This window comes from Grus americana, chromosome 7 (genome assembly GCF_028858705.1).
Source record: "Grus americana isolate bGruAme1 chromosome 7, bGruAme1.mat, whole genome shotgun sequence".
NCBI lineage: Eukaryota > Metazoa > Chordata > Aves > Gruiformes > Gruidae > Grus > Grus americana.
Genome location: NC_072858.1, coordinates 17,816,976 through 17,842,981, shown reverse-complemented (window position 1 = coordinate 17,842,981; position 26,006 = coordinate 17,816,976). Strand labels below are relative to the sequence as shown.

Here is a 26,006-nt window from a genome sequence, read left to right as displayed (position 1 = left end):
GCCAACTTTTGAGCCTCATTAGTACCATGGATCCTGCACCCATCCCCCTACACATAGGTATACTGGGAAAGGAAGATGACATAGTTTCAAGCATTCAGCTATGAAAGGCTTTTTTACAATGTCTACTTTGAACAAGACAACTCTGATGAAAAGCACAATAAAATGGACTGCAGATTAGTTCTTTTCCTTATATTCTACTACTCACCCAACTCCTTAGGAAGAAAAAAAGGTAGTTACCTGGATTGGTGTCCCAGAAAGAATTATCCTGTAATTAGCAGTCAGCTGTTTTACTGCTTTTGACAGCTTTGTTTTTCCATTTTTTATGACATGGCCTTCATCAAGGATGCAGTAGTTAAACTTAATATTTCTAGAAAAGAAGGACAGACTTAAGTAGCATTTAAAATTCAAAGCTATTAAAAACCACAGAAAACAAACCAATTCTTACCTGAAGAAGTCAATGTCATTTCTTACAACATCATATGAAGCCACTATGAGATTGTGTCTTTTCACCTGGTGTTGTAATCTTAAAAAAAAAAAAAAAAAAAAAAGAGGTGATCGTAACTAAAGTGTTCCTTACATATATACCATCACCAGTTTTACCATGCCCACAAACTATGCTTCAGTAGCGGCAGTAAAGTGAATTGCAAAATTCTGTGTGTGATATTTTTCCCTACCCAAGTCATAAACGCAAAATACATTACCTTGCTCTCTCAGTAGGAGGTCCTGTATAGTGCAAAGGATTAAGATATTCTTTTGAGCAAAATTTGCCCACTTCATCCACCCAGTGTCCTGTGAGTGTAGGAGGGCACACCACCAAGGAGGGAAGAGGAACGCTGTCCACCAGTTTTGTTCTTGCATATTCCTGAGCCCTTTAAGAATATCAAAAGAAGTTTGAAAAAATTGTTTTTCACAGAATAGTTGAGGTTGGAAGGGACCTCTGGGAGGTCCAGAGCCAGCTGCCAAGAACTATGTCCAGAGTCATTACCATAGAGAAAACCTATTATTAGTCTTTAAGACAGAATGTTATTTAAGCTTACCTGAGGCAATGATCACCTGCAAGAATGCAAATTGATTGTAAAGTTTTTCCTAAGCCCATGTCATCACAAAGAATTCCGTGAAGTTTGTATTTATTGAGAAATGCCAGCCAGTTCACTCCATCCTGAAATCAGAGAAAAAGAGTGTGCCTCAGAAGTAACTAGCTTTTGGCTAGTTAAGCTTCTGTTCAAACATCTGTATGTTCTATCATCCATCATTGCCAAACTATGAGCTTGTTTCCCCACCATAAATGCACCCGCTACAGCCCACTCAAAGCAGAGGGTGAAGCATAAACAACCAAACAGTACAATGAGGCCTGGCTTTGCAGTGGTGACCTGCCGCAGCCAGCCTAGGCAAGGGCCATTCCCTGAGAAAGATTACAGAATACAGAGAGGGGGGGAAAAAATATAATTAAAAGAAAAACAGTATAAATAGCATGCATTACTTAACTTGTTCTTCCTTACCCAGGAGTCCAAGATACACATTACACAGCTAAACCAAACCCCAAAAAACTCCAGCACCCGAACAATTCCTATTCTTCCATAAAATTGTATCAGACTGGAACTTAGTTCTCTTTTGAAATAAAAGTATAAGCTATTACCTGCTGGTATTTTCTGAGCTCTGCTTTGATGGGTACTGGAATTTTATAGTTTTCTAGTTTTTTGCCATCCAGTAATTGTTCCAGAAAGTGACGTTCTTTAGCTTTCATTCGGATTAATTCTTCAGACATGTTTGGTGGATCTGGTATACCAGCCTAGGATAATAATTTTAAAGCAGTTAATATAAGGGCTACAGTACTTAATTCTCACACAGACAGTAAAAAATAAAACCTCACACTAGCTTAGACATTTTAAACAGATAGCAAATATCTGCAATTTGCTCAGTTGTATAAATCCAAACTCAGTGCTATACTTGTTTGATTCCTTGCAGATCCACTCGTCCAGGGTTGTAGGGTGCAAAAGAAATTCTGCCCCAAATATCACTCTGAAAAGCTTGATACAATTGCATAGAAGAGAGGAAATCTTGGTCATGCTTCTAAGATTTTACAAAGATTGAGCTATTTATCTCTAATCAGATATTTTATCTGGCTGGCTTGAGAATCTTTTGACACCCATTTCTCCTTAGCAACAGTCTACCATACAAAGTTAGATGGATTTTTCTCTTACAGATGTTAGCAGAATTAGATCTAAGGTGATACTGAAATCCATAGGTTGAATTCAAGCAGTTGGAAACTATTGGGGGGGGAAAAAAATGTAAACCCTTCCAGGTTTGTGGCAGCAGACCTTAGCTTCCTAGGTATTTCACACACCAGGCCAAAAGCCCAAAGAAGCTTTATCTGGGGACCAAATGTGCTCAGACATTCTTGCCTGCTAATAATACACAGTAGCAAAAGAGGCACTGATATTTTCTATCATCATGTCTGTCATCCCAGTTTTCTGGGCAACCTCCAGCTTTCATCAGCTTTACTTCAAAACGCAAGTTACTCATCACTTAGGGAGGGCTCCTGGCCGAGAAGAAAACCTCTATCAAATAATTCCACTGTGTATGTGGTTAATAAGGAAGGGAGAAAACTAACCCAGGTTTCGCATGTTATATGTTATCCAATAAGGTATTTAAGTACATCTGTACACACAGACAACAGCCTACTTGTTTAATTGTTCTTACTCTCACTTTTAAAAGAACACATCTGAAGTGTGAATACCATGCCACTTAATTTGGTTAAAGTATATTGTCAACTTGCAGCATGACTGATTATCAATAAAACAGGACAGATTAAGTTGAACCATTTATCTTACAATCCTTTTCTCAGTCATATTTTCATGTTTATGGTTGAGTCAATAATAAAACAGCTATTTCCTTAGTCCTATCAATCTATCCCTTACTTTTTCCACTGAGATGACTCCAACCCCTCTACAGTTGTCAATTTAAATTCCTTGTTTGGCCTAACATTTAAAATTGCTAGCATTCTAAAGACTGTCCCATAACAATACTGGTATTTTCTCTCATTATTAATCTACTTCACTTTAAGTTTGCATATTTAACATAGTTCAGTATCTGATTCTGAACTTCCTTAACTCGAAAGGGAAGTCTTAGGAGAGTTGAGTAATTATGGAAAAGAAACAGGAACTGATCATGCGTATGTAGGCAATTAATAAAATATGTAGCCTACATTTTTAAGAGATGTTCACTAAATTATATTAAAATAGCATTAACTACATGTATTCCACAGAATTGTATTTAGATGCATATGACAGGCACAGGTGCAAATGGCACTGGAATGAACAGCAGCATGCCAGGAGTTAATTTCTACTTCACTCACTTTCAACTTTTTCAACATTTCAGTTTAAGCATGCAGAAAGCACTCCATTTAAGGCAGATTCCTAGTTATCAGATTCTAAGGTTCTATTATTCTAAATTAAAAATTGAGATAACAACAGATACTAAACAGATTAAACTGACTTTTTCCATTAGAAACATGCAAACAAATTCTGAACTGTCTTCTATTACCTTCTAGTGGTGAAAATAAGTTACTTAGAAATCTTGTAGTCCTTGAAGCGCAGTATTAGTGTTTGAGGTATGCAAGTTGTAGGAGTGAAAAACGGAAGTGAGTCTGTACTGATTAAACACTACTGGTTCATAATACATGTAATATTTTGCCCAATGCCATACGGTGGGACTTTCTGATTTTAAGAGCTAGAAATAAGTAACTGTACTTATCTCCACACTATTTCTACTACTGCTATTTCAATTTTTCCTTTTAAATCAGTGTTGCTTTTTTAATGCATTTCTCTTGACTATGTACACTATACCACACATACCTAGGGAGACCGCACATGTAACTCAAGACTTTTGAGCCAAAACTAGCAAAAGCAGCAGTACATACAAAATTAATGAATATACACTTTAACTTCATGTATGCCATTGAAATGAGTTTTTTAAAAAGAAATTTTACTTTAACATTAATTTAAAAAGTTACTTAGAGGGTCCAGTTTTACTAATTTTATGTTATAAAGGACACACCTTCAATTATCTGATATGGACTCAACATCTATAAAAACAGTTACTTATTCAGCATTTAATAAGCCAGAAGCTCGGACTTTGTGGCTGGTAAGAAAGCGAATACAGGACAGTTCACATACTCAGTATACTTACAACCTGAGCTTACCTCAAGAGGCATTAGTCTAATTAGTGTTGCAAAGCACTGAGTAGCCATAAAACGTACGCTGTCTGTCTGATCACTCATTCTACCAAGAACTGGAACCACTAGAAGAACAATGTATGGAACAATACCAACATCTAGCTGCTCCATTACACCTGGATCAGTTATTAAGGAAATAGTTTTTACCAGTTCAGGATTGTCAGACATCAATATAAAACCTGCCAGGTTTTACACTCAATAGGTAAAAGTCATTGATACATTACATTCAGAGGAACAAGATTTTTACTAAGAAAGCAATGGGGACAAAAAAAAAAAAAAAAGGAAAAAGTCTATCTACCTAGTTACATTTAGCCCAGTGAATTCCATGATTTGAGAAACTAAGTTACCTCCACCAAAACATTTGATAGATAAAATAAAGGCAATGGAAATTAAAGTTTCTTCTGTTTCTTGTCTACAGGAAGAAAATAGCTTAACATTTTTTCATTCCTCCTTTTTTTTTTCAGGAAACAGTTTTTGTTCCCCCAAATTATGTGACTACAAAGAGGTTCCTGCATTTTGAATACTCAAGCAAGGATACACGCAAGTGCTTCAATTGCACCTTCTTGTTTGGTGTTGTCATCTATTGCTCCCAACCACGGCAGAACTTTCTCTAGGAAGATATTCATTGTTTCCATGGTAGCTATTTTGCTCATAACACCTACACAACGAGCAGCCATGTGTCTCACTGCAGTGCTGGGATGTTGAAGGCACATATAAAGATGAGGCAAATGCTGGATTAACTGAATAGAAGAAGGGAGGGAAGGTTAATATGAATTATAAACAAGTTAATGAATTATTTTTGAAGTAAACAATTTAAGTCACTGTTGCCTCCCAAAGAATGCTTGAAATGGCTTCTTAACAAGATCTAATTGTTTAGAACCAGAAAAAGACAACTTTGAATTTTAACTATATTGGGGAGTAATACTTGTTCAGAGAGTAACAAAACGTTTAAGGCTTTAGTCAAAATGCAAATTAAAAAAGCCCTTAATAATTAAGGAAGTGTTTCACACTAGAAAATACAGTGTAAGTACTCAGATTTTTTAAATAAAAATATAATTATTGTTTAAATACAGATACATAGATTAAAGAATTCCTTCCAGCTAGCAAGTTTGTCCTAGACTCATCCCATTTATGTTTAGGCAGACTAATTATCAATGTTGGGAGTCTTACTAACTCTGTGTGACAAGACAAACGCCCAGAAGGAAATTCACATTTTCCCAAGGGACATTTCCCCTCCCTCCCAGCCCCCCCCAGCCTCCATCAGCATAAATAAGTTTTTGTATCAGATATCTTAAATGGATGGTCAGGTTTTTCCTAGTGTGGAAGTCCTTAAGTATTAGCTCTGATGAACCCTCTGACTGTCTTCAATTTTCTTTTTTAAACTTGTATACAGTATTACCACCCCCAAAACCAATTAACTACACACCATACCTATCTATATATATAAAAAAATACATGTACATATATATAAAAAAAATCTTACCATGTCATATGCTAAATTCACTTAAAATCACTTCAGTATTTTATTAAAATAGGTAAGAAACAATTCCATATGAATTTTTTCCATCTGCTCTGAATTCTACAGCCACTCCTTATGCCCATCCTTTCAATACTCAGTTCTGGCCTACTTATTCATTGTATGGGAGCCTTTTTATGTATTTTTATCATCCTGTTGCCATTCTCTATGCCTCTTCCAGTACTACTGTATTTATTCTAAAATACAGAACTGCAGATAGGCTAGTACTAAAAATTGTATTCAGATGCAGGCATAACAGTGACTTTGTTGTTCTGTTTCTTTCTTAATTTTTTAAATTTTTTTTTTTTAGAAACCCAGTATTTTACATTCAGCCGATGCTGTTATAAAACTATCCTAACTCCAGGATCTCTCTCCTGAGTAGAAATAGTCAGTTCAGAGCCTACTACTGCATATAAGATGTTAAGTCTTCTACATTGAGTGGTGGGTAAAAGAAGTAATTTAAAAGATCAAATCTGGAATTAGAATGAAGGAGAGTAGAGATGTTGATTTCAATGTAACACAATAGCATAAATATTATCATAACTTAAACTTTGGACATCTCATCCCAAAAAGGGAAGGCCAAATCTAAATTGCAGGTAGGTGTTTGCTTTTGTGGTTTATTCTACAACCTGCATAAACAAATACAGAATTTAATATCCTATAGGACACAGGGAAAAAAATAGCTTTGAAGGGTAAAGAGCTTAATTGCTGAAGATAGAAGGCTACATCTTCCACATTTATCAAGACTAGGATACTGGACCTGGAGAACAGGCAGACTAGCAAGTGCAATAAAAACACCATTTGAGCAAAATCAGAAAAACATCTAAAAAGAAGCCATACAAAACAAAGATTTAGAACAGTGACAATGAACAGACTTTTTTGCTTCATACGAAAGCTGCTTTGGAATATGATTACCAGAGGATGTAGCTGAGTATCCATTGAAGCTGCTGTTGTTTCAAAAACCTGTAAAGAATTTACTAGCTCCTGGGCAGGAACATCTCCTTTTTCCAGTAAGGACCTTCTGTCTGTTAAAAACAGAAAAGGTGTTCAGTTTAAAACTGACATACTGCACCCAGCCTACCAGCCCCCCACAGCTTAAATCAGAAGTGTAATTACCAAAATTATTTATGTGAATGTTGTTCCTTAATGAACCAACCATAGCATCCCAGAGATGTGGTAATCCTGTTGCCATTTCAGCACCAAAATGTTTAGCTATAGTAGATAAGGCAAACTCAGCTCCTCTTCTCTGTACAACATAAGGTTTCTGAGCCTAGAATTAAACAATTTAAATTAGTGAGGACAGATACATTTAAGAATAACAATTATTTTCAAAGAGGCTCCCATTGTTATATAGGCATTCAATTCTGATAGTGCTTATAGCTACCTGCAATATATTTCCTAGTCAGTTTTTTTTCCTAAGTTATTTATTTTTATACAGGTTAAAAAAATTAAATCTTTTATAGCAGATTGTTTAAATCCTATAAATTTGACGATATGGCTTTTGCTGACACAGGTCCATTTCAGCAAGAGGTTTTCCAGCTGGTTCCAGTTCCAGAACCTATTGCCAATATAGGGGACACCAAGAACAGCTAGCAAAACCAATCCCAAAAGCAATGCTTGACTTGTTATTAAGCCCCTTCTGTTGCTCCCACACTCTTCAGAAAGTGGAATTGACAAAAATCATTTTAACAATTAAGAACAAAATCTGACTAGGATCTTATTAAAACACGCTGAAGATTATTGATTAAAACAGTAACAAAAAATTTAACATATCAAGTGTAGAAGTCACTCATACATCCTAAAGCCAGTCATATTTCAAATACTGGTTTTAATGCTTCAGAGCTTCCATTGTGCATCAATATGACCAACACTAACATGGGTAATGGGAAACAATCATAGCAGTTTGTGGAAATCCATTTGCATGCATTTACACTGAGATATTCATATCCTGTATTAAATGTAACATACTTCAGGAGTATTAATTTTCTTAACACACTGAAGATTTAAAACATCATCATTATCAACTAACATGCTCCTTGCATCACAAAATTTTACATCAACCCAGTTCTCTTCATGGAAAGATTCTGGACATCCCTATTACAATGCTATGAACTCCACTGAATTCAAACTAATGGGAGGGGTGGACATGCAAGTTGCAAACACAGGTTTTTGAAGTTTACCTCATCAAGTTCTGTAGGAATGCTTCCACTACTGCCAGTGGGGAGATCTGCAATTGGGGCTTTTGGAGCTTTTGGAGTAGGACCTCGCCGACTTGTGATGGCAAAAGCAGCTTTCTGATGTCTGTACAGTGTAATTATCCCCCTGTGCTTAGTAACTGTATGATGCATCCCATCTTTATCAGAGTTGGGCCCTAAAGGAAAAAAAAAAAAAAGAGACTAGCTGACAACAATTTAAGCTGCAGTTTAAAGTGTAGGTGAAGTGATAGCTACCTACAAGTCATCTGCAGATCTCAACATGCCATCATTCTCAAGAATGGAAAAATTTAAGTATAGAGTTAACTCTGTTAAGAGGACATTACAGACTTGGCAATAAAAATCTAAGCGTGCAAACTGCCACATAAATTCTTATTCACCAAGAAATACATGTAACAAAACTTCAGTCAAATTAGAAAGTTTGCACAAGTTGTTTGGGTTTTTTTTAATATAAAACAACACATTATGTTAAGTTTAAACAAGCTTATGTTCTGTCTCTTTTACAAACAGTTCAAGACTTCTGTCATGATGTAATAGCAGATGCTATCAGTATCTTTGGATTTGTTGATGTTTCTGTTTATGCTAATTAGCTTAATTTTCAGTCAGATATGAATGTTATTCTACTGAGACGAAGGAGGACACATTCATTAAAAAATGGTCAAACCTTAAAACAGGTTAGAGTGTTAAGGTCTTAATTTGTGTTGTTCACTCAATCAATACATTTTTAGCAAGGGACAGTCATTTACAGAAAATCCATGTCCATAGCAGGCCAAGGATTATTTATTCCTTTTGAACACTGTCCTCATCTTTTGTTATCTTATTATTAGCCTATGGAACATAACGCTCTTTTCTAATGGGCTACTCTAATTTCCATACTGATTCAATTTCAATGAAAAGAGAGTCCAGTGGAAGGCTATAAGGGTGATTAGGACACTGGAACATCTCTTATGAGGAAAGGCTGAGCTAGGTCTGTTTAGCCGGGAGAAGAGAAGACTGAGAGGGGATCTCATCAACGCTTATAAATATATAAAGGGTGGGTGTCTAGAGGATGGGGCCAGATTTCTTTTCAGCGGTGCCCAGTGACAGGACAAGGGGCAACGGGCACAAACTGGAACACATGAAATTCCATCTCAACATGAGGAAAAACTTCACTTTGAGGGTGACAAAGCACTGGAACAGGCTGCCCAGAGAGGTTGTGGAGTCTCCTTTTCTGGTGATACTCAAAACCCACCTGGACACGATCCTGTGCAACCTGCTCTAGGTGATCTCCAGAGGTCTCTCCCAACCCCTACCATTCTGTGATAAGCTTCATAACACACATAAATGAAATGTGGTAAGTGGATAATAATTGAACAACAGTAAACAACTGAAAATTGGCACAAAGGTCTTATACATAGTTTCTGAAAACTATAAACACCATTAGTTGCACACAGTGTGTAGTTTAACATACCTAAATGAAATACATGAAGACTCAGTTACTGGCATTTTAAAAACACTCAAGACTCACTCAAATACTCATTTTAACAGTTCAGAGACAAGCAGACATACTTTAAGAATCTGGCAGTCTTAGATACCATACCTTTTGCGTTTTCCTGGCTACTCTGAGGCTGTGCAGGACATGCTGCTAGCGGTGTAAGATGTGGATCCACACAGAGGGAGTTGCAGAGATTTTTTATGATCTTTGAGTTGGGACAAGGAGACCTTATTGTACACTGTTGAAGTAACTTTGCTATGCATGAAGCCACATAGTTTTGTACAAGCGTATTCTCTTCTTTTTTTATAGCTTCCATTAAGGGTTTTATAACAGGATTTAACTTTTCTGGAAGCTGCTGCAAGTTCACAACTGCACATGCAGCAAATGTATGGACTCGCAGGTGCAAAACTTGCCAGTCTTGATTTGTTTCTGTAACAGTCATTTGGACTTGTTGTCTTTTACTGTCCAACTGTTGTAGAATTTTAGGATTCAAAGTAAAGGATGATGTCACTTCATTGAAAACAGAAGTAACCTAATAAAAAGGAAGAAAGAGTTACAAATCTGTTTTATTTACTGTAAAATGGGATATTCTCTGAAAACATGAGAACACAAGTCACTTCACCAGGTATTATCATCTCCATTTTTCCAGCAAATAGCAGGAATGCTCCAAAAATGTAGTTTCTGGAATCTTGAACTGCAGCTCAAGGGAAAAGTCAGGCATATTATGAACATTTCAAATCTGGATTCCCAAAGCTAAAAGAAGAATTTATGTACTCCTCCAAATTTAGATTGTCCTATATCCACCAGATATATCTAGATATTCTGGCAATATCTAAGCACACGACAGATAAGCAAAGGAGAACATGCTGTAAATGCAAGATGCCAGAAAGGATGTGCAAGGTCCCATACATGAAGATGTTTTTAAGCTGATTTTCTTTTAAGGAAAGAGACTGGGATAAAAATCTAAGGAAAAAGCCAGCACAGAGTATTTGGAGAACTGACCATATCCTCCCCCACTCACAACTGGCTGACTGCTATTGCTTAAATCTTTCACAGGAAACAGATTAAAAGCAATGTGGAATCATGGAAATGCTGAACTTACTCTGATAGGACAGTTACTTTTAAGTAAAGGAAAGATGACAGCTGTTGAAAGGGGTTAGTCTGAGGGGGTGTGTGTGTTGGTTTTTGCCTTTAAAGTGTTCAGGTCAAGTCTTTCAACTATCAGACTTGTGCTGCTTCATGTTACAGACACCTCAAGTTCTACTCCACATGACCTTGATGACTGGAATGACCAAAGGATGCAAAGCGTATGAATAGCGAGGAGGAGCACAGGATTTTTACATCTAATGCATGAGGACCCATACTGCAGTGCAGCGTAGGTTTGGTGTCTGTATTTCAAGAAAACTTGAAGAGCTGAAAAGGGTGCAGAAGACAGCCACAGAAAATAGCAAGTAGTTACGGAATGAATCTTCTAATCCAGAATAGGTATCTTTTGGAAAAAAACCCAAACAAACCACCACACATTGGTCAACTAATCATATTACTACATTCAAGTAAACAGCTGAGGTATATGAAAACTCCTGTAGTTCACAGACTATGAGCTCGCATAATTGTGTCTGGCTTTACCTTGGGAATTAATTTTAGAAGGTAGCCATAATCACACTGGCTGCCAAAATTCCCTCAGCCCATAAACAGACTTACCTATCACTTTAAAGACACAGTGGTATTTCCAAGTTAAGTTACTGCATATTACTACATAGAATCATAGAATGGTTTGGGTTGGAAGGGACCGCAAAGGCCATCTAGTTCCAACCCCCCCTGCTGCAGGCAGGGACACCCTCCACTAGACCACGTTGCCCAAAGCCCCATCCAACCTGGTTTTAAACACTTCCAGGGATGGGGCCTCCAGAATCTCTCTGGGCAACCTGTTCCAGTACCTCACCACCCTCACAGGGAAGAATTTCTTTCTAACATCTAGTCTAAATCGACCCTCCTTCAGCTTAAACCCATTACCCCTTGTCCTGTCACTACACTCCCTGATAAACAGTCCCTCACCATCCTTCCTGTAGGCCCCCTTCAGAAACTGGTAAGCCGCAATTAGATCTCCCCAGAGCTGCCTTTTCTCCAGGCTGAACAACCCCAACTCTCTCAGCCTGTCCTCATAGGAGAGGTGCTCCATCCCTCCAGTCAGCTTTGTGGCCCTCCTCTGGACTCGCTCCAACAGCTCCATGTCTCTCCTGTACTGGGGCCCCCAGATCTGGACGCAGTACTCCAGGTGGGGTCTCACAAGAGCAGAGTAGAGGGGCAGGATCACCTCCCTCGACCTGCTGGTCACGCTGCTGGGGATGCAGCCCAGGACATGGTTGGCTTTCTGGGCTGCAAGCGCATGCTGCTGGCTCATGTTGAGCTTCTCATCAATCAATACCCCCAAGTCCTTCTCCTCGGGGGTGCTTTCAATCCATTCCTCGCCCAGCCTATAGTCGTGCTCGGGATTGCGCCGACCCACGTGCAGGACCTTGCACTTGGCCTTGTTGAACTTCACGTGGTTCGCACGGGCCCACCTCTCCAGCCTGTCAGGGTCCCTCTGGATGGCATCCCTTCCCTCCGGCGTGTCGACCACACCACACAGCTTGGTGTCGTCGGCAAACTTGCTGCGGGTGCACTTGATCCCACTGTCCATGTCGCCGACAAAGATGTTGAACAGTGCCGGTCCCAGTACCGACCCCTGAGGAACACCACTCGTCACCGTTGTCCACTTGGACATTGAGCCGTCGACCACAACTCTTTGAGGGCAACCATCCAGCCAATTCCTTATCCACCGCGTGGTCCATCCATTGAATCCACGTCTCTCCAATTTAGAGACAAGGATGCTGTGCGGGACAGTGTCAAATGCCTTGCACAAGTCCAGGTAGATGACGTCAGCTGCCCTTCCCTTATCCACCGATGCTGTCACCCCATCATAGAAGGCCACCAAGTTTGTCAGGCACGATCTGCCCCTAGTGAAGCCATGTTGGCTGTCACCAATCACCTCATTATCCATGTGCCTGAGCATAGTCTCCAGGAGGGTCTGTTCCATGATCTTGCCAGGCACAGAGGTGAGACTGACCGGCCTGTAGTTCCCTGGGTCTTCCTTTTTACCCTTCTTAAAAATGGGGGTTATGTTCCCCCTCTTCCAGTCAGCGGGAACTTCACCAGACTGCCAGGACTTCTCAAATATGATGGCGAGTGGCCTGGCCACTTCATCCGCCAGTTCCCTCAAGACCCACGGATGCAACTCATCAGGTCCCACAGACTTGTGCACCATCTGAGAATACTACCATCTGAGAATTTCAAGATCCATCATGCTACAGTCATGATGGCCATAATTATACAAACTTAAGCCTCCTTTTATTCTTACCCTTATCCTCAGCATCCCAGTTGCATAAACAAACACATCCAGGATCCTAATCCCCCTTCTCCCCCACCCCAAGCTGCACCACATCCATCACCATTCCTTCATCCTCCTCAAATCTACACACCCCTCCCCACCCCAGTCCCCTTTTATTTTGCAGGCTCTCAAATCCACAGTCTCTTCATTTACATCCTACTTCATCTGTCCATAGTCATTTTTCCCGCTGCTTCAGAGGCCAGTTTGGGGTTAGACGAAAAACCTTTTTATTTGTAGCCCTGACATTATCAGCTCTATTTTTGCTAACAGAGCTTTTCATGTCAAGAGTTACCTTTTATTAGCACATTAACACTGACATTTTCAAATTTAAAAAGACAAAACAATTGAACAGCCAGTAAAAAAACCCCCAGTTTAAAACACATGCTTGGGAGGTCAGGGGAGAGAAGATCTAGAATTGACACAGTTTATGTACTAGTCTTTACTAGTCTTTTGACAGTGGTTTTGAAGGAGTTCCAGCCTGCTTTGTTTTAGTCTGTGTAGATTTCAATAGTGAATCTACACTTGGAATCAGAACACAGTTTTTTCTCCTGTTAAATATCTACCTACTTGATTTTTCGCATAGTCTGTAAATGCTGCAGGGGAAGTGGGAAGTATCTATCACATCTCACGTCAAAGGATGCATAAAGTCACTACATTATTTCTGAAAGTTACAGTCTGTGTAATAGTTATGCTGGAGATATATTTCAAGACAAGAATACATTTGAAGGAAGTGCAGGCATGCCTCTACTTACCAGCTCATTAGCTTGATCTATTGTAAATACACTGCAGTTTACTCTGTTTCCAATGTCAACGTGTGCATCAGCTAACAGCGAGATGAGTTGTTTACATTCATTCTGCATTCGTGTAAAAGGAACAGCAATTTCATCATAATAGAGATGTTCATAAAGAACCCCAAGTAAGCGAGGCTGCACACAAATGGCCACAGTTCTACACTCCTATAACAGGAAAAGACATAATTTGTATTTCTGAGTGATCACAATTTCTTTTGTTCATTTTGGGCACCAAACAGTGCAATCTAGCTACAAAAATCCAGTTTCCAGAGGGACCATGAACATTTGCAACCTAGAATATTGAAGATTATGAACAAAACCTTCAGTCTGCCACTAGAACAGAAGTTATAGAGAATACAGAGAAGACAGTCATGTTAAAAGTAAGCATTGACCTTAGATAACATGCGTCTTGAGAACAGACTTATTTGTAGAAAAAATGTGAACATATTTACTGATTCATAGTTCTGACAGTTGGCTTTTAGCTACAGAGTAATATATTCCTCCATTGTCTAACAATCAGGATTTTAGTATTTAGATGTATAAATACCGTTTTAACTTATCAACTGAAATTTTATTTCAAGTAGCAGATGACAAGCTGTGGATTAAGATAGTAAGTAAAATTTATTTTTGCTGCAGAAACATCCTACCTTTTGCAAGGCTGCCCACTCACAGATTACTAACGCCACACTAATCCTCTGCAAGGCAGATTTAGAATTCAAGTGGAAAAGCAGTAGCTGAGCTAATGATTCAGCTGGCTTTATTTCTTGAGTAACAGTATTTACACCTGGGTCACAAATGCAGCAACAAAGTGCTCCCAGCAACCTGACAAAAGCAGAAAGAACAGTCACTTCAATGTTACAATTACTCTGCAATTAACAATTCAAAATGAAGATGTCAAAAATAGATAAATTTTGGCAAAAGCACTATATAACAAAAAAGATAAATTGCTTTTAAATATTTTTTCATATTTCCAGTAAACTGACTTTGCTGCCATCATCCGAGCTCGCATGACAACATAATCCCTGGTTGCTGGATCTTCTGCAATGCTGTCTGCCCCAGCAATATATTCCTGAATCACTTCCTTATTCTGGGTTTGACCTTGACGCAGTTTAGCACCTGCCTTTTCCTATGGAATAAAGTTGGGAGAGGTCGAAAGTAAATGTGTTTGTAATAGAAAAAATGAATTTATATTCTGTAACGTTTCCAGTAACCATCATATCCTGCAAAAGTTGGACTAAGCCAGAACATTTCTTGGATAACAGACTACTTAAAGTAGTTCCTCATTGTAAATCACCTCTCCACTAATAGTATTCTATGGTCCTATTAAATGTATAAGATGGTTTCTTCACTAGAATATTAGAATACTCAATATATAGCTGATAAACTGAGTCCACACCTCTTTCGGTGTATTTTCAGAAACACCACAAAGCTTTTAGATTTAACTCAGTCCTGCAAACAGATGGTTTTGGAACCATGCAAATAAAGACTTTATAAAAGTATTCACAGGGAGCATGCTACATGACAGAACTGTGAATTCTCATGGATAACCTAACAAGAACTATCTTGCTGTACCGACTTGAGGTTTGTAAGATAGGTTGCATTAGAATTGTGGAAAGGGACCACCACTCCCCTTTAACACCTTTAGAACATGTCTTTATATATGGCTAATCAGTTTCCTACTTTCCCCAGAAAAGAGTTAGTGAGGTAATGTTTCACTTACTTTTGATCTGGTTTTTACTTCAAGCAACATGTTTAAGTCAATGGGCATGTGAGAAGGCTGCATCATTAAGCAGAGCCAGGCTCCCATCCACGGACAAGCAGCTGCAACCACATACTGTACAGACGCCTTGTTTAACAGTTCCAGCCATACCTTGGGAAAGAACCATAGTGGAAATCATGATAAAATTGTACATGGTCTATGTAAGATCGTCTATGGGCTGGTAAACTGTAGGAACCATCCTATTCTTCACTCTATAGTAAAGCATCACATCGCTATCTACAAAATAGTTAACATGAACACACTATTCTTTATCTGCACAAAACTGCAGAGGATATGGAAGAGCAGGATACACAAACGCTATATATCTAGGTCTTAAGTCATGCAAATACCTTGTGAATAAGATCCAGAATTTCTTGGTTGCTTTCCAAGATACAAAATTGAAATATGTGCCTCAACATGTCTTGCAGAATTGGAGTCAGCCATGTCGAAGAGCTCTGAAACAAGGATATCATATGATCAAGCAGATTCCAATATGTATCATAGTAAACGACTAACGACTCTATTTCTTACCTGGTCTTGGGTAGACAGCAGTGTGAATAATGTTTCCAGTGCTGCTTTTCGCACAGAAGATATAGTATGATGCAAGAACGGCCACACACGTGGGACCAAAACCGTGAGTGATTGCTGAATGCTAGTACGTGAAGGGGAGATGCAGAGGCAGTGACAGGGGAGAAGAATACAGAGTTCAGTTAATTTTGTTTATCCTCATTTAGTTTTATCCAAAGAAAGGTTTTTTTAAAAAGAAAAGTATTATTGCATGTGCTTTGTGATTTTAAGTGAAGGATCAAGTTACCACAGTTTAAACATTTAAAATGGTTTGAGTCAGTATCTTTTTTCAGGAAAATACTGGTTTTTTCCTTACTAGTATAAAACACTAGCCCATTCAAGCATGTATTTTTACCACGTTGTTTCCCAGATTATATTTTGGGCTTTGTTCAACTATTTAGAAAAGAGGGGTTTTCTTGGTTTTGTTTTGAACTTATTATTAGGTATTTATGAGTTTAGAAATAATTAAAACAAGCTTGGATCTCTTGTGCATGAGCCTGCACATCAACTGATGCAAATAGTACTTGCTGAATTAAAGACAGTATTAGTGACAAAACTTCATTCTTAATTTTAGATTTGGGCAAAAACCAGCTTCAGCAGTTACAATCATATAGGATGAGAAAGATAAGATGTGTATAGCATCTACCTTAAGTGCAGACACTGCAAGTTTACCGTGTGTATTATGAAAAACGTTCACATACTAACATATAATTCCTTTGATTTGACAAGAGTCCCAAACAGAGAGGAACTAGGCATTGCCTTCAACCAGTCAGAATTACTGGTTGTACTATTGATGTGAATTTTCAAGTTTGTAGCTTTCTTTAGAATTGTTCCAATAGTAAAGTTCTACAGGTACGTGCATGTGTTTTAATGTACATAGTTTGCTCTCATTTGGAGTTTGTCGACAAGGAGCAAACAAGAAGTCTGTGGGCAGGACCACCATATGAGTGGGGCTGATTGCCTTTATTAAAATACCCAAGATGAGTGTGTGTGTGGGGAAAAGTCACACATAAACATGTCTAGTACCTTTATATTATTTTGTTGCCTTTTACTAATGTAATTAAAATAGAAGCACTGTCCTAACAAGTAAAATTAAAATACTGATTTAAATAAAGCATCTCCTTGGCACATGATTTGAAAGCAACTTTGATTATTCCAATTTGAAAACAACCAGACAGTCCAACCTGCAGTACTGAAGCAATACTAATTAAAAAGTTACCTGCATTTGCGAACCTGAGGATAAGTCAGAAGGGAGGAAAGAAGGATCATGATACTGTTCGTGGAAGCTGTCAAGTCATCCAACTCCAGAAGTGCATCCCACAAGGTATTAAGAATAAAAGGTACCTACAAAAATAAGCCCAAGAGGTTATCATAAAAAACAGGAAAAATCCCAAGCGTTGCCTCTAAGCGTTATTTTCTTCATTCAGACCAAAAGTGAACTTTTCAATCCGAACTGATGGAAAACAATTCGGTCACCTTCTGAGACTGAAGTTGGACCAGGCTTTCCACTACTGGTACTAAAGATGCTGCAGCAACAGCTCGGACATCATCATCCAGATCTTGGAGACCTTCAATTATTGCAGGCAACACTTTAGGCAATAAAGTGTTGATCATGTCCTGCCAAAAAGATCAGAAGTATTTTTAACCTGAAAAGCATATAATGCCCCAAACAACTAAGCAGTACTCTGAGTGTGTGAATAAACCTGTTTCTTACATAAAACAGAAATTACAGGTCCAAGACTATTATCTAAATATTGTTAAGTTACCATTCATGAAGTAAAACCTAGGTTATAAATTTGAATGAACTGTAACTGAGCTCAGTTTTGGTGTAAACAAAGCTCAGTATTTGCAAAATAGTATCACCAACAGACTAAACCTCTTGTACCACTCAGCTCTGTTAACCTGGCATATGAAAGTATCACCAGGCAAGCACAGCCTCTATCATGTTTTGTCTAAGTAACTTATTCGAGTTACAGTAATACAACTTTGTTATATAGTTGCAGATTTCTGCAGCCTGGATATAAAAATACAGTCACACATCTTATAACCCACATGAGGCTGCAGCGCAAGCAAGCTTGCTTTATCATACCTATCTACTGTTCAGCTGCATCCTCAACTTGGAGAGCTTTTTTTTCCAAAGCTCTCTGCAATTTGTCACGAGGTTTATTACCTGACGTACTGCCAAAGCATACTTTATTCCAAGGAGACCACCGTGTCTCACTTCCCACTGTTCCTGTGTAAGCAGCTTCAGGAGAACATCCACAGTTTTATGAACTCCAGTCTCATTCATATGTTTCAGTACTACTCCCAAAGTCTGAGCACAAGTCTCACGTACTGGTGCTACTACCTAGGATAAAGTAAATGATAAAACAGGTATTTCTGTATGAAGTTTGACTTAAAAAGAAAATAATACGAGTCAGATGACCAAAACTGCTATACAAAGTAAAATTTATGTATCTGTTACTTTGTAATGAGCATCTGTGAGCAGTTACAACAGGCACATGCAGTAGCACTGTACAAAGCGTAGTTGATGTGCTGCAATATTATCTCCTGGAGAAGCTGCTGATCTACCTGTTCACTCAGGGCCAACTTACTTCATCTGAAACAAAGTCTCCAAATCTGTCTAATGCAAATACACAAAGTAGTCTAATAACCAAATCTTCAAGCCACTCCTGATGCTGCTGAATCATCTGTAAAAAGAGAAGAATTGAACACCTCGATTATTCATAAAATATTTGATATGCTTGCTTTAGCTAAAGTTTTTATATAAAAGATATTACAACACACTTAAATTGACTGAATACAGTCATCTTGCACAGACAGTCAAGGCAAAATAGCACTAATTCAGAGTAATTCAGCTCACCTGGCTTATTAAACATTATTTGCTGGTTTTCAGTTTATTTTTTTTAACCCACATAGTATCTTTATCAAAAGGCTAGACAGCGCCTTGTAAGGTAGACAGATAATTCTATCCCTACACAGCAGACAAAGGTAAGGTCATTCAGATAATCTATACCAACTGATGTCAACAGATCCTAGGCAAATCAATCAATACATGTTTGAAGAATACTTACAAATAAACACAATGAAGCAGTACTACTCCACTGTGGGAGACTCAGTGAAAGGAACTCGCTCTTCAGCCATCTCTCTTCCAGATTTAACAAAACAATTTAGACCAAGCTTGTCTTGAAGCTCTGGCCTCTGTTAGAAACCCAATTGCCATGTAACTCAATCTCAGAGCAGAAGCCCCATAAAAGCAACTGCTCAGGCATCATCTTTCTCATCTCCGCTGTTTGCCTACAAGATCACCACTTCCCTTGAAAACTATCATTTTAATGAACAAAACTTTCATCACATTATGGATTTCACGTTCCCATACATGCCAAAGAATTATAGCCTGCATATAGCATACACAGCAGTCTTTGAAGCGAGCCTGAAGTGCACACACTCGTTCCATAAATAGTTAAGAAACTGAAGTATCTTATCATTGCAGCATGTGTTGTTATTACCCTACAATCTCCGTGGAACAAATACTATTTCACATGGAAGCAATAAGCAATAGCAGCTTTTGCTTTCCCTATATACCAAGTATGCTGAAGTAGCTTGATTTCCATTTGACAAACATATATCCTCATTCTTCAACCCTCTCTAAACCACAAGCATTCCCAGCTGCTTTTACAGCAGGGAACTCAGTATGGCTGAGATTCACTATTAGTAAACAAGTTACTACTGTCCAGATATTTCTAAAAAGTGTTTTCCTTTTAAATAGATTAACTACTTTTTCCTCATAACAGCAAAGCAAGCAGATCAATAGAGTCCCCTTACTATTTAAGTGAATAGAATTAGATGGACTGAGACACTTCACTAGAGTTACATAATCAACTTGTCAGTTCTGCTTCGGCGCACCCATACCATGACCCCAAAATAGTATTTTCTAGTACAGAAGCTAGTGTTTACTAACTTTACATACAGTCTACATATTAATGGCTGCTTATACAGTAGTCTTTTTTTTGCACAGGCCTTTTTAAAATAATGTAAATATTTCATCAGTGCATATGATGATTTGATCCAGATTATTTTCAGTAGACAAATCTCGCGGTTTATATTCCCCCAGATCACCCACTGCCTGCAAAGCTTAAGTATTTTAAATGAAGTTTAGAAAACAGACTTCTTAAGTCTCCATGACTGGAAACTTACCTCTTCTAAAGTGCTATCTCCCATTTTACCACCACTTTTACCATGAGCTTTAAGTATCTCTCTCAGTCCAGTACCTGCACCATGTCGAACCTAGAAAAGTGAAATAAGAAGTCAATTTTAAAATATTTAGGAACAGAAGATAAAAGCCACACTGGGTAACTGAAACAATCCTCTTTATTCTTAATACAGACATTTCAAGTGCTGCAGAGTTAGTGGTACTTAAAACTTGTAGGAAAGGGTAGTATTTTATTAGATCAAATCATTTACTTAAATACTAATCTGTGCAAAACCAACCTGTTTTTTTCCTAAGTATTTGCCAGCTTATACACAGAAGCAATTAAGAATTGCTTCTATTTTCTAACACAGAATACGTTATCTTATTTGCAGTAATGTAGCTAAAGATAGTTTTCATTTAGTTTTATCTCACTATGTTCTAAGACACTAGTTTTCAGAGAAAGAGCCACTAGAAGATATTACTAGTTTTAATAAGTTTATAAGCTAAAGAAAAGTGTTATATTTGTTAAACAGTTATTTCTCTCATATATTTATATTGCTCTACAACTTTATGTCTGTTAAACGGAGTTTGGATCCTCACAGAGGATGCCGCGGTCTGCAAAAGAATTTCTGACAATTGCTATTCTGTATAGTTTACAAACCTGCCTTGCTTGGCTAAATATTAAAAAAAAATAAGTGAACAAGTGATATGGGAAAGCAAAGTATAGCCACTTTGTATGTTTCCCACCAAACATGACCAGTTGAACATACTAGGAAGAGTTCTGGAAATGACAGAAGACCAGTAGAAAGATGTGCTACAGACACACCTGTTTCTGGCATTTTTGATATGTAACTGGACTAGTAATTGGCTCATCAAAAAAAGCCCACTCAACAGATACACAGAAAGTTACAAAAGCAAAGTCTTGAACCATTTTTTCCATTGAGAGGCCTTTACACAGGTGTCGTGGTTTAGGCCCAGCCGGTAGCTGGGTGCCACACGGCCGCTCACTCACCCCTCCCCCAGCGGGATGGGAGAGGAGAAGTATAACAAAAGGCTTGGGTCGAGATAAGGACAGGGAGAGATCACTCACTAATTACCGTCACGAGCAAAACAGGCTGAATGTAGAGAGGAGATTCATCTAATTTATTACTAGGCAAAACAGAGTAGAGCAATGAGAAAATACAATCAAGTCTTAAAACACCTCCCCCCACCCCTCCCATCTTCTCGGGCTCAACTTCACTCCCGGCTTCAACCTTCCCCCCCTCAGCAGCACAAGGGGGCAGGGAATGGGGGTTGCGGTCAGTTCAGCACACATTGTCTCTGCCACTTCTTTGTCCTCAGGGGGAGGACTCCTCTCAACATTCCCCCGCTCCAACATGGAGTCTCTCCCACGGGCTACAGTCCTTCACGAACTGCTCCAGCGTAGTCTCTCCCACAGGGTGCAGACCTTCAGGAGCAGACTGCTCCAGCGTGGGGTCTCTCCCACAGGGTGCAGACCTTCAGGAGCAAACTGCTCCAGCGTGGGCTCTCTCCCACAGGGTCACAAGTCCTGCCAGCAAACCTGCCCTGGCGTGGGCTCCCCTCTTCACGTGTCTACCGGTCCGGCCCGGACTTGCTCCAGCGTGGGCTTCCCACGGGCCGCAGCCTCCTTCAGGTGCCTCCACCTGCTCCAGCATGGGGTCCTCCACGGGCTGCAGGTGGAATCTCTACACCCCCTCATCCTTCCTCCATGGGCTGCAAGGGGACAGCCTGCTTCACCATGGCCTTCACCACGGGCTGCAGGGGGATCTCTGCTCTGGTGTCTGGAGCGCCTCCTCCCCCTCCTTCCTCACTGACCTTGGTGTCTGCAGAGTTTCTTACATCTTCTCGCTCCTCTCTCCGGTTGCAAAAGCTTCCTTTAACGCCTTTGTTTTCCTTCTTAAATATGTTATCACAGAGGCGCTGATTGGCTTGGCCTTGGCCAGGGGCGGATCCATCTTGGAGCCGGCTGGCATTGGCTCTATCAGACACAGGGGAAGCTTCTAGCAACTTCTCACAGAAGCCACCCCCGTAGCCCCTCCCGCTACCAAAACCTTGCCACACAAACCCCAACACAACAGGTTAGAGCAGAACTTATTCTTTTTTTAGGCCTCTTGATGTACATGCTTGTTGCTAGCAGAAAATTAGTGTATTTCATTTCATGATAGCAACAACTAGAACTGAGTAATTGGTAGGCCCTCCCTTAATCAAATATCTTAGATGAAGCACAACCATACACATCCCCATATGTGCAGCTCAGTGGCTGTTGGTAAAAGCTATAAGCAAGCCAATAAAAACTATAGCACCTCGTCTTAAAATCCTAATTGTTCGTAATACACCAATCATTTGTTTACTTGGTCTGAGACTGCTTATAAGCTAGTTTTTACAAGCCAGAAGAGGAAGACTTTGCTAGTTAACTACTTAGTTTCTGCAAACACAAAACAACAGCAAGACAGACAAATGCATAGAAGGAAATACCAGTAGTAGGATTCATCTTGCCTGACTTCAGCTGCCTATAAGCTAGGCAAGCAGTCTGAACTAGTCATCCAGGCTGCCTCTAGACACTGCAAGAATATGCCAGAGGGCCATTTTATAAACACGTATTTTGAGGTAGTTTAAACCTGTTTTTCATCCAGAACATACCGTAATAATGATTCTGTATTGATCTACTTCCTTAATTAAGTTGTCTGTGCCCTGTATCAAATGTAAGAAAGCTACGAGAACGCGTGCATTCCAGAAGACGAGGACTTTGGCTTCAACTGCAACAAGCCTGCTTTCAAACAAGGTGAGGCTTATTAGCTCAGATGCAGTGACGTGCCACAAATATAATTACCCTTTTTCTGGGCCCAAAATAATTGTGCTGACTGCATATGATCTATCTCTGTGTTTCCAAGTTTGAGGTCAGTATGGGCAGAGCCAACTTTCTATCACAGGTGTATCTGTAGCACAAAGTATGTTATAGTTTGTGTTAACATTTAATCTTTCAAAAGATCAACTTTTTCATAAAAAAACTGAAGTTAGTTGACAACAATTATTTCCATCTTCCGCTCAAGGAAGAGACGCCTTTGTCAGCTACTTCATCTTTTTGCTTGGAAGAGATATCAAAGTTAGTGGAAAATAGTATAAGGAGTGAAGAATGAGCAAAACAGGTTTTGAATCTTGAAAATAAGTTGTCTAGGCAGCCAAATATGTAGTTTTTGTAGCTGGTATCTACTATCATTCTAAAAAAAGTTAAAAGTTCCTTTTTATCAATGAAGAGAACAACTAATGATTTGTAGCCTACCCTGTTACCAAAGGATTGATTCCCTCCGCCTTTTCTACTAGCTTAGCATTAGACAAACATGCCACTGTTGGCAGCAACAGACTCGCACAATATTCCTCAAACTGTTGATGAATCCAAGCCTGTTTTAATTACTTAATCTTTTTGACTATATATTCACATGCTTTTATTTTGCTTGAATTTCAATACTTCCAGAATTCTCACTTATAATCACTGCTTTTCATCTTTCCCACTCTCCACTTAAGTATGCATTATACATCTGTTTTCATTTCCCCTTCAAATGAGTCTTAAAACACACTTATCTGAGCTATGTAATCTGTATTTACGATTGATGTAGTTTTTGCTATCTAGCAAAATGCTCTTAAATCCTATGCACACAATTTTTGCCCTTCTACTGAAGCCTTTTCTTTGATTTATTGTTACACCTTAGATACTACACACATGTCTTACCTCCCAAGAAGGGTTAAAGAGATCATTGCACACCTCTTCACAAAAGCTTTCCAGGGGCCATTCATTTGCCTAAATTAATAAAAAAATAAGCATGAGATAAAGAGAAAGGGATCAGGCGAACACTTCTTATATTGTACACCACTTAGATATGTGAAGATAACAGACACCTCCAAAAGCTTAAGTATTTTTCTTTGTTTCTGGACAGAATAGAAATAAACAAACAACCTTCTTCCACACTTCAGAAACCTTGCCGACTGGCATCAAATCTTTTGAAAAGCTTATGAAGTTTGTCTGTTAGTACTGTCACCTCTTCTCTATGGTAATTAATTTTGATGCTCTGAACTTCAGCCTCCCTTTAGGAACCATGCTAAGGCAGAAAATTAAGCAAAGTTTCTTATTCTCCCCAGCAATTCTTTCAATTTATGAACTTAGCCTTTAAAGAACATAACAGGGAGATTACACTACATAATCGTCAGGTCAATTAACCCAGTAATAAACAACACCCTTCTCAAAACATACACCACATTTTTGAAAACCAGAAGCACATCCACTATCCCAAAATTTCCTACAAGGAAACTGACATGGCTGTGAAAAGGAAATTACGACACTAACATTAGTAAGTTCACACCATCATAACAAACAAAGCATTTGAAAGGCTAGCAACCAGCAGCTACTCAGTCCCTAGTTATCATTAATCTCTCAAATTAATTTTCTAATCATCGTTTTGCAAATTACTTAAGCTACGCTTGGAAAAATCTTTTTTTAGAATAGAAAGAATTTATCTAATCAAGATAAAGTCTCTTCACAAACTTCTATGTACCATTTGTATTCTGGTATAGCATTTCTTACAATTTTTCAGCTTTTCAGTCTATTGAAACAAATGCAAGTTTTTCTGAGACTAAGTTAACTGTTGAAATCTTCAACTACCAAAGATAGAAATTCTAAATTAAGCCTAATTAAAGTAAGGTGAAGATTAAGTAAAGTGTACATGAACATTTAGATCAAATTATTTATGGCTCAGTGTAATCCTATCATCTAAGTGTTTAGCACAGTTTTACAATTTAATACCCAGGTCTGACACCTGTAATCCACCTACTCAGGTTCATTTCAGTCACAAACTGCTACCAATGGATTAAACGTGTTTTCTGCCTCAATGCTATGCACAGTTTGAAGCCTATTTGCTTCATTACATATGAAAATAAGCTGGCAATAGCATTCTTTACTCCGTTTCTCTTAATGCTAAAATGACTAAAGAATTGGGGAGCATAAAGGAGTTTTATTTTACATTACTCTGCTAAAAAACTGAATAATCGTGCCTGGTAACAGCAGAACAATACATCATACCTCTTCTGGAGCATTTTCAACCAGTGTTTTTGAATCTGTGGCAGGCTGGTTGATGACAACATTTGCAACTTTTCTTCTCTTTTCTTCCGGTTCCCCATCAGTGCTATCATTGCTGAGAAGGAACAAATATAAGTTTATGAACTGAAAGTATGCTTTAGGGGAAGTAATTACTTTACAACTGAAGTCTCAGATACAATAAAGTGTGGCAAGAATACAAACCAAAGAGGTTTAACACTGAAATATGCAAAATAGATAAGTTTACATGTAAAAAAAAAAATCAAATCAGTGAAGGAACAGCAGAATGCTGTCCCAAATTGGCAATCCTCAGTCTTTTCCAAGAAATACAGAAATTCTTAAATAAAAATCAAAGAAAGATAGTTTTCGTTACTGCTTTTTATAAACACAGTAGGTACAATAATGTCGCTATAAATTAGTGAGGAACACAGGATGCATCAGAAAGTTTATCTTAAGAAAATAAACAATAACTAACAATTTAAGTCTCACATTTTCATGCGCTATCCTCGAGCCATAGTTAATAACAGGGACAAGCCACAAATTTTAACTGAACATCCCATTATTTCAGGATCCCTCTGAAGACAGGTCCTTAACAAAGCTCTACTGGGAATAAATACAGCATGCAAGTGTTTTATCATCAGCACAATTAGCATGTAAAAGATTAAGCTGCAAAGACTGTAGGAATTTTTCCAACAGATAAATCAAATCATAATCCCAGTTTAACTG

At 38.6% G+C, this 26,006-nt stretch overlaps 1 protein-coding gene across 1 annotated transcript in view; it reads right to left on the bottom strand.

Moving 5' to 3' along the window:
• BTAF1 (B-TFIID TATA-box binding protein associated factor 1) overlaps positions 1-26,006 on the bottom strand; it is a 49,663-nt gene that overhangs the window by 6,401 nt on the left and 17,256 nt on the right. Inside the window, exons 7-30 of the mRNA XM_054832343.1 lie at positions 25,266-25,377; positions 23,922-23,990; positions 20,179-20,268; positions 18,576-18,671; positions 18,152-18,328; positions 17,458-17,598; positions 17,201-17,325; positions 15,946-16,066; positions 15,765-15,869; positions 15,376-15,525; positions 14,639-14,781; positions 14,303-14,477; positions 13,617-13,820; positions 9,543-9,969; positions 7,931-8,121; positions 6,867-7,020; positions 6,666-6,775; positions 4,773-4,974; positions 4,202-4,350; positions 1,637-1,789; positions 1,038-1,159; positions 702-869; positions 446-523; positions 238-367 (exon numbers count right to left, since the gene is read on the bottom strand). Coding sequence (XP_054688318.1) covers positions 238-367; positions 446-523; positions 702-869; positions 1,038-1,159; positions 1,637-1,789; positions 4,202-4,350; positions 4,773-4,974; positions 6,666-6,775; positions 6,867-7,020; positions 7,931-8,121; positions 9,543-9,969; positions 13,617-13,820; positions 14,303-14,477; positions 14,639-14,781; positions 15,376-15,525; positions 15,765-15,869; positions 15,946-16,066; positions 17,201-17,325; positions 17,458-17,598; positions 18,152-18,328; positions 18,576-18,671; positions 20,179-20,268; positions 23,922-23,990; positions 25,266-25,377 — 3,592 coding nt within the window. The remainder of the gene's footprint in view (positions 1-237; positions 368-445; positions 524-701; positions 870-1,037; positions 1,160-1,636; positions 1,790-4,201; positions 4,351-4,772; positions 4,975-6,665; positions 6,776-6,866; positions 7,021-7,930; positions 8,122-9,542; positions 9,970-13,616; positions 13,821-14,302; positions 14,478-14,638; positions 14,782-15,375; positions 15,526-15,764; positions 15,870-15,945; positions 16,067-17,200; positions 17,326-17,457; positions 17,599-18,151; positions 18,329-18,575; positions 18,672-20,178; positions 20,269-23,921; positions 23,991-25,265; positions 25,378-26,006) is intronic.